Below are 14464 nucleotides of genomic sequence, written 5' to 3'. Positions count from 1 at the left end.
ACAGAAAAGTAGTGGCATAAATGTATAAAACAAAAGATCTACGGATCTTCCAAAAACAATCCAAAATACATAATAATGAAAAACTTCTCAATCTTTCTATTTGTGTGTAGCCTTTGCATGCTTGGTCATGTATCTGGTTCAGGAATAAAAGATCGCCAACGAACTTAAATTCAAAAAACTCCTTTGGATGAGATGTTATTCTAAAAATGACGTTCTAGGTCCAAAAATAATACCCATTGGACAGCAGTTTGAAAACTATTTTGGCACTAACATTTAGGGTATGACTCGTTTCATGTGTACCTTGCAACAAGGGCCTAACTACAGATACTATCAGAACTTTACAGCATTTAAACTTTTTAGTCATTCTGATCATGGAGGCGTATGGGATTGGAGAGCGAGAGAAGATGGCATCTATCTAAAGAAAGAAGGTGGTAAACATATAAAAAACGCGGTTAATATGCATAAAGTGTTTGATTGGATATATTAAAAACGTTATGAGCTATTTGAAAATCAAAAGAAGTTTCAATATTTAAGGTGATCAATATAAGATTTAAACAATACTATTTGTATTGTGTCGAGTTTATCATTTATTTAAAAATCTTGTAAAAGTTCATTTCTTATTTAATTCATTATTTATAACTATATAATAACATTTTGTGTTATTGAAACCATATAATTTTTCTAGTTATGAGTTTTTTAGATGTAAAAATATATATAATAACTTTGTGTTATTCATCTCATTATTTGTGAATATATAATAAGATTTTGTGTAATTGAAATCATATAATTTTTAGATGTAAAAATTCACTACATGAAGTTGGAAAAAGTTTTGCTAAACCCCGATCAGTTGGAGATGTAATTAAGTGCAAGCACATAAAATTCCACAAAAAAACATGGTATTAAATACAAACTATTTTAAAATGTTTCATTTGGATGAATGATTTGTAAATTCATGTAAAATTGTAAATTATAAAAATCAAAACACTTGGATTTTGAAATAACATGTTTTATTTAATAATATAGTAGAGGAGAGTGTTTTTAGACTGGACACTTCTGTAAAAAATGTGTAGTAGCTAATGAGGTAGCGACAAAGTTTAAGTCTCAACACCCAACCCAAACGTTAAGAGTTAAGACCCAACATAGGCCCAAATAAAAGGGTTAGGGTTCTTCTTTTTATATATACATATAAAACGCAATTTTCAGTCTGAGGAGTTCGATCCAAAAGACCAATTAGAATTAGAGGTACCAATCAGTAATCTCATCTCATTACTTCTCTGATTCAATTCCTCCTCTTATATCTTCTACTAAATCGTCTCTTGTAATGGTGGATTCGATTTTGTAACGAATTGAAAAAAAAGGAAAAAAAAAAAAAAATCAGAAGATGACAAGTAGAGAAAACTGGTTTCTTCCTTGAGTTGAACAAGGGACATGTAAATCTACCACTAGACGCGATTTAGCTTCTCTTTCGTCTTCAATCTCGCAAAAGAAGTATGTTATGTTCTCATCATTTGCTTCTGATTCTGTTATTTGTTTTTATCAATTTCAGTATTATGTTGTTTGATTGTGTTTTAGTTTGGCAATTTCTTTGATTTTTGGGTTTAGGGTTTTGATTTTGTGTTGCAGCATTGTTATGATTCATGTTTTAGGGCTTTAATGCAAGTAACCCATGAATGGTTTGGTTTTTGTTGCAGTAGCAATCATCTCCAAAAGCAAATTCTAGAACATGAATTTTCAGATAGAGCTTCCTGATGATGGTTCAAGGCAAGCTTCTTCTTCACCTTACTCTGGAAAAGCCAAGGCTGTTTCTGAATGTGGTATTGGTGGGGACATGTATGATCCTTTTGTAGACAGCTTTGAACCAGTTTCTGTGGAATTAGATTGTGCTCAAGAGCATGAACCAGTACCGAAGGCGAGCGTTTCTTCCAACAGACCACTCAGTATGGAAGAAAACATTCAAGGTGTTGTTGATAAAGAAGCTCTGAGTGAGTCTGACATGACAGCTCGGGTCAGTGTTTCCTCTAACAAACCACCTGATGTTGAAGAAGAAAACACCACTACAGGAAATGATATTGGAGTTGTGGTCTCTGGTGATAACGATGAGTTTGGTGAGAATGCGGAGATTGGAAGAGAATGTAACAGCCATGAGACTGGGACTCCGAACTCTCATAACGAGGATATGAAGGTAGAGAACAATGTACATGAAGGTGATGATGACATGAGGAAAAACTCTGGAGAGAAATCAAAGGAGAGAGATTCGTCAAGGTCCATGAAGCTTTTCAAAGTCGTGCTTACGAAATTCGTCAAGGATCTTCTGAAACCATCTTGGAGACAAGGGAACATGAGCAAAGAGGCGTTTAAGACTATTGTGAAGAGAGTTGTGGATAAAGTGTCGAATTCAATGGAGGGTCATCGTATACCCAAATCAAGAGCTAAGATCGATAGGTACATTGACACTTCACGGCAGAAGCTGACTAAACTGGTTATGGTAAGTCACATAATCCCCTTAAATTCCATCATTACCGAACCAGACTTGTGATGGTGGTTCTTTTTTTTTGTTTTTGGCAGGGTTATGTAGACAAATATGTCAAAGCATAGAAGATAAGAGAATCAAAGGGAATTTCCCATAACACAGATTTCTGCAGCTGGAGAAGATTAGACCTTTTGTCTTTGTCTGCAAACGATGTTTAGTCAGAATTGTTCTTCTTGGGTTGTGAGTTTTACAATGTAAATGAAGAATCCATCATTTTAAACAGAGTAGTTGAAACGATTATCTGATCGTAAAGCCACATCACATATGACTGCATCCAGAAAAACCTTCTTGATAGATTCATATCAAAGTACTAACATGATCAATTTAAAATATTTTGTCTAATTTTGCATGATCAAATAATGACCTTAAACCTATAAAGAATCTTAGAACCTCTAAGCATCATATGATTAGATGTGTACACCATATCTAGCCAAGTATACTTTAGATAATGAAAGAGAGAATTTAGAGATCAAATGTTGGAACTTCAGAAGACCAACCATGGGAGGCTTGATACAATGTCCTTGGCAACAAATGTCGGTAAGGATCAGTCTCTCTTTTTACTTTTAAATAGGCAATGCATTGTTCAACTTCAGACTTTACTTGCATGTAAACCTCTTGTGCCTTTTCTTTGTCTTTCAGCTCTTTCTCCTTACCTGCCAGAAAACAAAACCCGTCATTGTTGCAAGTATTGAGGTCAGTGATTTGAAGTAGAGAGCATACATTTAGATTTATATCATATTCGTACCTGCTAAGTCTATTGGTTTTCCAAAGTAATAGTAGAACCGCCCAGGAATCTTAGGTACAAGTCCTGGGAAACAGCAATCTTGGTTTCCCAGTTCGCTCTCATCGCCTTCCCTGACGTTCAAAATCAATGTTCATATGAGTATTACTTATTTTGAGAACAATATATTAATAGTGTGTGATGAAACACCTTATGTTGCCAGCGTCCTTTGTTGCCTTTTCCACTAAATCCTTCAAGATAGGGATGTTCCTTTGATCATTGGAATCCAGGACAATCTAAGAAAATCAAAGTTAACTCATAACTGAGGTTCGGGTAGATATAGAGTGCAGCATATGTAGAGTTATTATCGTCATTCTAGGTTGCTGCTTTGCTAACGTGTAAACATGAAGGAAGCAGAACAGAGTAGATAGATAAAGCTTACTTCGCAGATGTCGTCTTCTCCAACAACACCAAAAGGAACTATTTTCGCCCCAAACTTAGATGCAACTCTCACAAACTCGGATCGTTCTGGCCAAAACAGCTTGTATGCTTCACCCTGCATAGTCACTCTGTACATTTAAGCCTCTAGAATAAGAATGTCCAAAGAATGTAGAAACCGTAAAAGGTTTATAAACTATACTGTCACCTTTCTATGCAAAGCTTCACGGACACCTCCAGGATACAAAAGCACATGAGCCTTTTCACGCAGTAGTTTGTAGATATTGAAACTGGAGACTGGGACTCCACCCATTATCTTATATTTGTCAAACATCTTTGTATCGACTACAGAGTCTGGGAGATTCTTAAATACCAGGGGATGTGTCAAACCCCGCAGGTGAATGTTCCTCTCTTTCATGAGTTGAAGTACCATTGGAGCCAACTCAAATCCCAATATCATGTGATAGCCAACGTACAGAACAGGTCCCTCTGATGGTAATCCTTCGAGGCTCCTTACAATTGTTCCGTCTTCTAGAGTTGACAGCATTACAGGAGAAGTACCATCCAATAGAAATCTGCACTCCAGTACATATAATTCACTATCCACTGTAACTTTATACTTGATAGTCTGATTTGTTCTGCTAAGCATAAAGAAAAAGTAAGATATAGATCAGAGCAATTAGTGAGGCATTTTACCGGTGATCGTCTACTTGTTGTTTTAACTCATATGTGGTAGGCATAATGTAATCCGTAATGTGATCATGAGACTTCCCACGGCGATAAAAACAAGTACACTTGATTATAGTAGCCAGATCTATTCCTTCCTCCTAACATGAGATGTAAAAGAGATTGTTGAAGTGTTGGTTACAACTTACAAATATGTATCAATGCATATTTCTTCTATTATTGGATGAAGAGAGATCACTAACCAAAAGGGGGAACTGTCCACTGTCATCAAGCTTACGGACAATACATTTTGGCAACGTTCGCGAGTATCTGTCAATGTCTTCCTCGTTCAGCAGCCACTGATCGCGTCCACTGCAATAGTCATAACAAGGTATTGACAAATACTTATGCTCCAAGCTATATAATTAATACCTCTTTACAAGTAAAAGCTATTCAGAAATTTATTGGACCTCATAAGTATGAGTGTTTCCGCTCTGACTGAGTATATGTGAGAATTCATAGAAGCAATAGCATACTTAAGCATTTCCAGTTTCCAAAGCAGTGTGTCCTTAGGCAACATCCTACTGATAGTCTGAAAATATATTTTGATCACATTACTAGATGAACACTAGAACTGAAACTGAATTGTGTAGTCGATAAATAGATCATAACTTTCAAAGAAGGAATACTTACAGGAAGATTAGTTGAAACAGCAAGGATATCTCTTAGCATCCCTCCACCCAGTCCGCCCATTCGCTGGCTAAAAAATTCATTTGACAATGCCTCTAACATTCCAGTCAGCGGATCGCCTACCATAACAAAGAAACACATGTTTGAATAAGTTCTTGATCTACGTTTTATAGATCCAACTTGATACTCAATAATTTGGTTAACTTATGATTCAAGAAAGAAATATGAGAAGAGAATAAAAGTGTACCTTGCTTAACACTGAAGATATCTTCCAATAGTGTTGGAATACCATCTGGTAAAACATTAAGCATTCCTGATAGAGGTTGCGATATGAAGTTGTTGACATGTGTGGCTGCAACAAACAATGTAGCTATGATGAGAAAAGATTTTGTGATATTCACTGATTAAGAATCATACAGAACGAGTGCTGTGTACCTGGATTAACCAAGATCAGAGAAAGATCAATATTGGGATTCCTGGCTGCAACATCTAAAGCAAGACATGCTCCGATAGATTCCCCAACTAAATATATAGGTCTGTTTGGGAACCGATGGTACTCTGACTTAACAGTCTTCTCAATAAGCTTCACCAAGTCTGAATAAAACAGAACACAAACAAAAAAGGCTTTAATTCGCAGTAACTATCTTCTCGGTCAGTTAATCACTTATTGTAGTGCTTCGAAGGGGAAATAAAAAGGTACCTTTAGCAGGAGTACGATCGCTGACTGGAATGTGAAGGCACCAAATATCAAAAAACCTACTCAAAGACAACACCCCTTACATGTTAATACTTCAAAAACTACCTAAACTCCAAGTTCTTAGACAAACAAGAAGAGAATGATGAGGAATTTTCAGAAAAAGAGAAACCATATATATATATTCTTGAAAGGAAATAATGTGAAATTACGCACTCTCCTAGTTTCTTGTGATGGCGAATGAGCCCTAGTCCTGTCCCATCGATCCCTGCAAGTTCTTAGTTTCCTCAGTTTCGTTACCTTGAATAAGCTTAACGTTGCTTGACACAAAAAAAACTCCATAGAAACTATCAACAATACAAGATCCATTTATATTATTATTTTCTTTATTGGCACTGATGTGCGGATCAAATCTTAATGAAGAATCATCCACTTGTAATTCAAAAACCAATTGACGAGTGGAGAAAAACTATGTACAATTAATGTTAATATGTGACATTATAAGAATAAAACTANTCATACAGAACGAGTGCTGTGTACCTGGATTAACCAAGATCAGAGAAAGATCAATATTGGGATTCCTGGCTGCAACATCTAAAGCAAGACATGCTCCGATAGATTCCCCAACTAAATATATAGGTCTGTTTGGGAACCGATGGTACTCTGACTTAACAGTCTTCTCAATAAGCTTCACCAAGTCTGAATAAAACAGAACACAAACAAAAAAGGCTTTAATTCGCAGTAACTATCTTCTCGGTCAGTTAATCACTTTTTGTAGTGCTTCGAAGGGGAAATAAAAAGGTACCTTTAGCAGGGGTACGATCGCTGACTGGAATGTGAAGGCACCAAATATCAAAAAACCTACTCAAAGACAACACCCCTTACATGTTAATACTTCAAAAACTACCTAAACTCCAAGTTCTTAGACAAACAAGAAGAGAATGATGAGGAATTTTCAGAAAAAGAGAAACCATATATATATATTCTTGAAAGGAAATAATGTGAAATTACGCACTCTCCTAGTTTCTTGTGATGGCGAATGAGCCCTAGTCCTGTCCCATCGATCCCTGCAAGTTCTTAGTTTCCTCAGTTTCGTTACCTTGAATAAGCTTAACGTTGCTTGACACAAAAAAAACTCCATAGAAACTATCAACAATACAAGATCCATTTATATTATTATTTTCTTTATTGGCACTGATGTGCGGATCAAATCTTAATGAAGAATCATCCACTTGTAATTCAAAAACCAATTGACGAGTGGAGAAAAACTATGTACAATTAATGTTAATATGTGACATTATAAGAATAAAACTAGTCTGTAGGCCCTTTTGCAAGTTCCCGCAAGCCAACCTCGGATAAAGACACCAGGTGGCCACTTACATCTACGGATCCTCAACCACCACACGCGGGTTGATATCTATTTTAAATTGCGATTACTATAATTCTTGAATTTACGTAAGGGGAAAGAGGACAAACCAGGCAAAAAGAGGAGGAGAGGAGAGCCTGGAGCTTGAGCGCCACTCTCCAACGGAGAGAACCAACGAGGTGGACCTCCTCCATCTCCCACGAAACCTCTCGCTTCCTCCAAAAAATCCAACAAGCTCTTCCTCAAATCAGGACGCGCCGCCTCCACTTTGGAATACGGATTCTCCACCACCTTCGTTACCGTGTCCCCGTCTTCATCCTTATTCTTCCGTTTTCTTGAAGGAGGAATCGTGGATGTTACGGATTTGACCGAAGTGAGTCGATGCTTCGCGGCTGAGGTCCGGTACTGCCGTAGGTTTGATGAAGATGAGACGACACAAAGACCCAAGGTTGAGCGAAGTACCATTGTAGTCTCCATCTGTGAAAAGCTCTAAACAGAGAGTTTTTGCCGTTTGTATATTTGCTTATAATCAGAATATGACAAAACTATTCCCAACAAAAGAGCCAAGAAATTGCGCGGACATAAAGAAAACATTATTATATCCTTTTTGAAAAGATATTTCTTATATTGGACGTTTCACATGTGGTATAATTTTGTTTTAAGAGGTAATAATTGGTAAATCATTTGACTAACAAAAATGGTTAATGAAGAAACAAATTTACTGATACTAGATTATTATTTTTTGCCAACTATGTATGATTGAATAAGAATACAAATCCACTGGATCTGAATGNGTAAGGGGAAAGAGGACAAACCAGGCAAAAAGAGGAGGAGAGGAGAGCCTGGAGCTTGAGCGCCACACTCCAACGGAGAGAACCAACGAGGTGGACCTCCTCCATCTCCCACGAAACCTCTCGCTTCCTCCAAAAAATCCAACAAGCTCTTCCTCAAATCAGGACGCGCCGCCTCCACTTTGGAATACGGATTCTCCACCACCTTCGTTACCGTGTCCCCGTCTTCATCCTTATTCTTCCGTTTTCTTGAAGGAGGAATCGTGGATGTTACGGATTTGACCGAAGTGAGTCGATGCTTCGCGGCTGAGGTCCGGTACTGCCGTAGGTTTGATGAAGATGAGACGACACAAAGACCCAAGGTTGAGCGAAGTACCATTGTAGTCTCCATCTGTGAAAAGCTCTAAACAGAGAGTTTTTGCCGTTTGTATATTTGCTTATAATCAGAATATGACAAAACTATTCCCAACAAAAGAGCCAAGAAATTGCGCGGACATAAAGAAAACATTATTATATCCTTTTTGAAAAGATATTTCTTATATTGGACGTTTCACATGTGGTATAATTTTGTTTTAAGAGGTAATAATTGGTAAATCATTTGACTAACAAAAATGGTTAATGAAGAAACAAATTTACTGATACTAGATTATTATTTTTTGCCAACTATGTATGATTGAATAAGAATACAAATCCACTGGATCTGAATGATCAGGAAATGCTTTTGGTATCATATCTCTGCGGACCTATATATGTTTTTCATTATCACATTTAAATCATGCATGAAAATAAGAAAGAAATTTGATTGTAATCCCAGAAAAAAAAAAAAAAAGAAGAAGATATCTTAACATTATAGATAAAAAAAAAAATAACAATTTGAGAAATGACCAAAAGTTTTTATAAATAAATAAATAACAATTTGTTTGACTAATTAATTATATATGGGCTAGTCAAAATATATAGAGATTTGGATATATATACAACACCAACAGTGACCTTTTGGATCTTGTTATAATTTAGGATCTAAATTTAGACGTGCAAGGTTCGTCTTCTGAAATTTCTACAAAACAAAAAGAAATTTCACAAACTATTAATCACATGTATGTGTATCACTTTGGATTTTTTTTTCTTAACGTATTAGTTAGATTTTAGAAAAGTATATATACAATATAAGATCCATTATGCAAACCAAAAAAAAAATGGAGATGTTCGTTAATTCATCTAGATAATGCATTATTCAAATGGTCCATGTGATACATTTAGATAATGTATATGTATGCTATTCGTATATGTATTTAGCTGTGCATTTAGATAGACCATCTAAATGCAGTTTTGTTTTAACAATATGCATATTCATCATCATCATCTGGATGCATATGTTGTATCAAAATATCTAAAATGCACATGTTTTTTTTTTTCTGTTGTAAGAATATGCATCTACATCCAAAGGCATATACTAGTATCAAAATGAACTAACACACACTCTTCTTAGAGGGTTCTATTAGATTAAGTACGTATTTTGGAACTTTTGTGTTTCTATATTAAATTCTCTGTTATTCAAACGATGATTTTGAAATGTCTTCCCAGATCTTATGATAGAATTTATCTAAAATATAAAATAATATATAATCCCTTATTATTAAATCAATGATTTATATAAAGAACGTATCAAATATGGTGTTATATATTTAGAATTTCACAATTATGGTAGAAATGAGTACTTTTGAAAGATATTGCATTTACATTTTCAGTTGAAAATATGGTACAAACAAATCACACCTATTGAAATAATAATTGAAGAGACTTTAGAAAAGTTAGAAAACATAGATGCCCATCGACTCCGTCTCTATAAATACTACTAGCATGTATAAACACAAGCGTCAATTAATCTCTAACTTGATCCTTAATTTGCATTTTTAAAAAGTAGTTAAAATGTTTGTCTGATCCTTAAGCCACATCACATATATATGACGGCATTCATAAGTCCCCTCAAATTGGTTAAAACTTGACATCTTATGAAGTAGTAGGTAGATTCATGTCATGGACGTTCAATTAAATAATCTTGTCTTATATTCCATGTAACAGTTAAAAGATTTTAGATCACTAAAGAATCAGAATCTTAAAACCTGTAAATATCGTATGATTAGATGTGTACAACATATAAAGAGCCACATCGTAATTTAAAAATAAAAGAGAGATTTTAGAGATCAAACGTAGGAATTTCAGAAGACCAACCATGTGTTGCTTGATACAACATCCTTGGCAACAAGTGTCTGTAAGGATCACTCTCTCTTTTCATTTTTAAATAGGCGACGCATTGTTCGACCTCAGACTTGACTTGCAAGTAAAGCTCGTGTGCCTTTTCTTTGTCTTTCAGCTCTTTCTCCTTACCTGCCATTATTGTAAGTATTGAGGTTAGTGATTTGAAGTAGAGAGTATACACTTTGATTAAATACGTACCTGCTGTTTCTATTGGTTTGCCAAAGTAATAGTAGAACCGCCCTGGAACCTTAGGTAGAATTGCTGGTAAACAGATATCTTGGTTTCCCAATTCGCTCTCGTCGCCTTCCCTGACGTTCAAAATCAATGTTCATAAGAGTATTACTTGAATGATTATGAGAACAATCTATAAATAGTAGTGTGTGATGAAACAACCTTATGTTGCCAGCAATATTTGTTGCCATTTCCATAAAATCCTTCAATATTGGGATTTTCCTTTGATCATTGGAATCCAGTACAATCTGAGATATAGAGTAGAGTTATCATCATTTTGAATACGGAGACACTGCTTCTGCCTCTTGCTAACGTGTAAACATGAATGAAGCAGAACAGAGTAGATGAAGCTTACTTCGCAGATGTCGTCTACTCCAACAACACCAAAAGGAACGATTTTTGCTCCAAACTTCGATGCAACTCTCACAAACTCGGATCGTTCTGGCCAAAACAGCTTGTATTCTTCACCCTGCAAAGTCACTCTGTACATTTAAGCCTCTAAAATAAAAATTTCCAAGAACACAGAAACTATGAAAAGTTCACAGACTAATATTATCACCTTTCTATGCAAGGCTTCACGGACACCTCCAGGATACAAAAGCACATGAGCCTTTACACGCAGTAGTTTGTAAATACTGAAATTAGAGACTGGAACTCCACCCATCATCTTGTATTTGTCAAACATCTTCATGTCGACTATCGAGTCTTGGGGATTTATAAAGAACATGGGATGTGCCAAACCCCGCAGGTGAATGTTTCTCTCTTTCATGATTTGAGTTACCATTGGAACCAAGTCAAATCCTAATAACATGTGATAGCCAACGTACAGAACAGGTCCCTCTGAAGGTAATCCTTCGAGGCTCCTTACAATTGTTCCGTCTTCTAGAGTCGACAGCATTACAGGGGAAGTACTAGCCACTACCAATCTGCACTACAGAATTTATCATTCGGTATCCACAATAACTTTTTACTTGATAGTCTGATATGTCACAAAGCAATTAGTGAGGCATTTTACCGGTCATCGTCTACTTGTTGTTTTAACTCATATGTGGTAGGCATAATATAATCCGTAATGTGATCATGAGACTTCCCACGGCGATAAAAAGAAGTACACTTAATGATCGTAGCCAGATTTACCCCATCCTCCTAATACGAGATGTAAAAGAGATTGTTGAAGTGTTGTGTTGGTTACAAATATGTATCAATGCATATTTCTTCTATTATTGGATGAAGAGAGATCACTAACCAAAAGGGGAAACTGTCCATTTTCATCAAGCTTACGGACTATACATTTTGGCAACGTGCGCGAGTATATGTCAATGTCTTTCTCATTCAGTAGCCATTGATCGCGTCCACTGCAATAGTCAACAACCACATAATCACGAACACTTATATCCAAGCTAGAATACCTTTTTACAAGTAAAAGATATTCAGATATTTATTGGACCTTAGAAGTATGAGTGTTTCCGCTCTGACTGAGTATATGTGAGAATTCACAGAAGCAATAGCAGACTTGAGCATTTCCAGCTTCCAAAGCAGTGTGTCCTTAGGCAACATCCTACCAAGAGTCTGCAAATATATTTTGAACTCTAGAATTGAAATTGAATTGTGTAGTCGGTAATCATAAGTTTCTAAGATGGAATACTAACAGGAAGATTAGTTGAAACAGCAAGGATATCTCTTAGCATCCCTCCACCCACTCCGCCCATTGGCTGGCTAAAAAACTCAGTTGACAAAGCCTCTAACATTCCAGTCAGCGGATCGCCTACCATAACAAAGAAACACATTTTTGAAGAAGTTCTTGATCTACGTTTTATACACTTAACATGATAATCAATCATTTGGTTAACTTATGATTCAAGAAAGAAATATGAGAAGAGAATAAAAGTGTACCTTGCTTAACACTGAAGATATCTTCCAATAGTGTTGGAATACCATCTGGTAAAACATTAAGCATTCCTGATAGAGGTTGCGATATGAAGTTGTTGACATGTGTGGCTGCAACAAACAATGTAGCTATGATGAGAAAAGATTTTGTGATATTCACTGATTAAGAATCATACAGAACGAGTGCTGTGCACCTGGATTAACCAAGATCAGAGAAAGATCAATATTGGGATTCCTGGCTGCAACATCTAAAGCAAGACAGGCTCCAATAGATTCTCCAACTAAGTATATAGGTCTGTTTGGGAACCGATGGTACTCTGACTTAACAGTCTTCTCGATAAGCTTCACCAAGTCTGAATACAAAAAGTCTTTAGTTCCAAGTAACTGTATTCTCTGTCAGTTAACCATTTTTTTGTAGTGTGAGAAAAAGGTACCTTCAGCAGGAGTACGATCGCTGACTGGAATGTGCAGGCACCATATATCAAAAACCCTACTCAAAGACAACAACATCAAGAATGAAGATCCTTACATGTCAATATTTCAAAAACTCTACCTACACTTGAAGTTCTTGGACAAACAGAGAAATAATGTGAAAATACGCACTCCCCGAGTTTCTTGTGATGGCGAATGAGCCCTAGTCCAGTCCCATCGATCCCTGCAGGTTATACATCCTCAGTTGTTTTCTTTAGGAAAAAAAAAAAAAACAGGAAAAAAAAAGTAACGTTTCAGAGATCGTAAATCCGTAGAAACTATCACAATTTAACCAAACAAATTTATCATGTCCCTCTAAAGATCCATTCATATTATGATATTTTTGTAATTGGCTTAAAGACTTGCAATTCAAAAACCAGTTAACAATGAGTTGGAGAAACCATGTACTTAATATATTGTGTCAACTTCCAATGCGGGACGTTCTAAGAATAAGACTGATTAATCCGTAGGCCCTTTTGCAAGCTCCGGCAAGCCCACCTCGGATTAAACTCAAGACTCCAAGTACTTACGTCTATGAGAAACGGATCCTCAACCACGACACGTGGGTTGGTATCCATTTAAATCCCAATTACTACCACGACACGTGGGTTGGAATATAAATTCAAAATCGGAAGGCGAAAGAGGACAAACCTGGTACAAAGAGGAGGAGAGGAGAGCCTTGAGCTTGAGCGCCACACTCCAGCGGAGAGAACCAACGAGGTTGACCTCCTCCATCTCCCACGAAATCTCTCGCTTCCTCCAAAAAATCCGACAAGCTCTTCCTCAAATCAGAACGGGCCGCCTCCACTTTGGCATACGGATTCTCCACCACCTTCCCCGCCGTGGCTCCGTTTTCATCATTATTCTTCCGCCTCCGTTGAACACCCCTAGAAGGCGGAGGAGTCGTGGATGTTACAGATTTGACCGAAGTGAGTCGATGCTTCGGGGATGAGGTCCGTTGTTGTCGTAGGTTTGATGAGGATGAGACGGTACAGAGACCCAAGGTCGAGCGAAGTACCGTGATTGCCATTTGTGAGAAGCTCTATAGAGAGTTTTAGCCGTTTCCTATTTAGCTTATACTCAGAAATGTGACAAAACTAGTCCCACCAACGAGCCAAGAACAAAACTTCAGTATTTCCTTAATTGCGAAAAACAAAACATTATTCGACATGTCACATGCGTAATCTCATGTGGTCCTTGGAGTATCGTTTAAGAGTCAATAACTCAATATACAGTAATCGGGTAATAATTAGAGTAAGAAAAATAAATAGGGGATAGAGGAAACGACTGGAAAACGAAAAATACAAATCCACTAGACCTCATTGAAGAAATGGGTAGATGTATATATATATATATATATATATATCATTATAAAGAAACAAATTTAGTGATAATATATATGATTGACCTGAATGATCATGAAATGCTTACAGTATTATTGTCGACATGTTGATGTCCAAATCGGGTCACAATTAAAGTATATTGTCTAAGGGAAAAGTATCGAAAGTTCTCTTTATAAATATAAGTTAAGATTTGTCAAAGACCGAACTACAAAGTAAGTTTCGACGAGCTAATGAGATGTGAGTTAAATTCTATTAAGTCGGACTACTTCGTTTGGTTTGTCCAATTTACCGAATCGACGAGTCAGCCATTAATTTTCTGTCATTTCTCTAACGACTTCTCCTTTCCCTCCTTTCGAATGTCGTACACTCATATTTAT

General features: G+C 36.4%; 3 protein-coding genes and 1 pseudogene across 5 annotated transcripts; 2 read left to right on the top strand and 2 right to left on the bottom strand.

The window, feature by feature from the left end:
* On the top strand, positions 76-487 carry LOC109126602 (annotated as a pseudogene).
* Positions 1204-2770, top strand: LOC104710500 (zinc finger CCCH domain-containing protein 38-like). Of its 2 annotated transcripts, none has more exons than XM_010427114.2 (3): positions 1204-1488; positions 1695-2485; positions 2566-2770. In XM_010427114.2, exons 2-3 carry the CDS (start codon positions 1724-1726, stop codon positions 2593-2595), a joined length of 792 nt encoding a protein of 263 aa, XP_010425416.1. In that variant the 5' UTR covers positions 1204-1488; positions 1695-1723; the 3' UTR covers positions 2596-2770. The 2 variants fall into 2 exon arrangements, with proteins under 2 accessions (XP_010425416.1, XP_010425413.1); XM_010427111.2 differs by having other exon boundaries at positions 1692-2485.
* On the bottom strand, positions 2804-8365 carry LOC104710499 (acyltransferase-like protein At3g26840, chloroplastic). Of its 2 annotated transcripts, none has more exons than XM_010427109.2 (14): positions 7216-7660; positions 6755-6806; positions 6545-6600; positions 6280-6438; positions 5293-5397; positions 5049-5164; positions 4826-4947; positions 4619-4727; positions 4386-4516; positions 3898-4264; positions 3694-3807; positions 3462-3547; positions 3276-3385; positions 2804-3183 (listed from the first exon to the last, which is right to left on the bottom strand). In XM_010427109.2, the coding sequence occupies exons 1-14, from the start codon at positions 7580-7582 to the stop codon at positions 2993-2995; spliced, it is 2085 nt and encodes a 694-aa protein (XP_010425411.1). In that variant the 5' UTR covers positions 7583-7660; the 3' UTR covers positions 2804-2992. The 2 variants fall into 2 exon arrangements, with proteins under 2 accessions (XP_010425411.1, XP_010425412.1); XM_010427110.2 differs by lacking the exon at positions 7216-7660 and adding an exon at positions 7921-8365 and having other exon boundaries at positions 2993-3183.
* LOC104710498 (acyltransferase-like protein At3g26840, chloroplastic) lies at positions 9946-13974 on the bottom strand. The gene is made up of 14 exons (XM_010427108.2): positions 13396-13974; positions 12877-12928; positions 12708-12763; positions 12468-12626; positions 12280-12384; positions 12036-12151; positions 11834-11955; positions 11633-11741; positions 11402-11532; positions 10946-11312; positions 10742-10855; positions 10549-10634; positions 10354-10463; positions 9946-10284 (listed from the first exon to the last, which is right to left on the bottom strand). The coding sequence occupies exons 1-14, from the start codon at positions 13772-13774 to the stop codon at positions 10094-10096; spliced, it is 2097 nt and encodes a 698-aa protein (XP_010425410.1). The 5' UTR covers positions 13775-13974; the 3' UTR covers positions 9946-10093.

The sequence above is a fragment of the Camelina sativa genome, chromosome 9 (assembly GCF_000633955.1).
Source record: "Camelina sativa cultivar DH55 chromosome 9, Cs, whole genome shotgun sequence".
In the NCBI taxonomy this organism is placed as follows: Eukaryota; Viridiplantae; Streptophyta; class Magnoliopsida; order Brassicales; family Brassicaceae; genus Camelina; species Camelina sativa.
The sequence above is the reverse complement of the archived record's forward strand: the minus strand, read 5'-3'. Positions and strand labels throughout refer to the sequence as shown.

Bases quoted from the DNA above. Each gene is read 5' to 3' on its own strand.
- LOC104710500 (XM_010427114.2), top strand. From the start codon at position 1,724: ATGAATTTTCAGATAGAGCTTCCTGATGATGGTTCAAGGCAAGCTTCT. The intron at 2,486-2,565 runs GTAAGTCACATA...TGTTTTTGGCAG, and splicing joins AGCTGACTAAACTGGTTATG to GGTTATGTAGACAAATATGT.
- LOC104710499 (XM_010427110.2), bottom strand. From the start codon at position 8,287: ATGGAGACTACAATGGTACTTCGCTCAACCTTGGGTCTTTGTGTCGTC. The intron at 6,807-7,920 runs GTTTGTCCTCTT...AAGAACTTGCAG, and splicing joins TCTCCTCCTCTTTTTGCCTG to GGATCGATGGGACAGGACTA. The intron at 6,601-6,754 runs GTGCGTAATTTC...GTCTTTGAGTAG, and splicing joins CATCACAAGAAACTAGGAGA to GTTTTTTGATATTTGGTGCC.
- LOC104710498 (XM_010427108.2), bottom strand. From the start codon at position 13,774: ATGGCAATCACGGTACTTCGCTCGACCTTGGGTCTCTGTACCGTCTCA. The intron at 12,152-12,279 runs GTACACTTTTAT...TTGTTATGGTAG, and splicing joins TATCTTCAGTGTTAAGCAAG to GCGATCCGCTGACTGGAATG. The intron at 11,533-11,632 runs GTTAGTGATCTC...ATCTCGTATTAG, and splicing joins ATGGACAGTTTCCCCTTTTG to GAGGATGGGGTAAATCTGGC.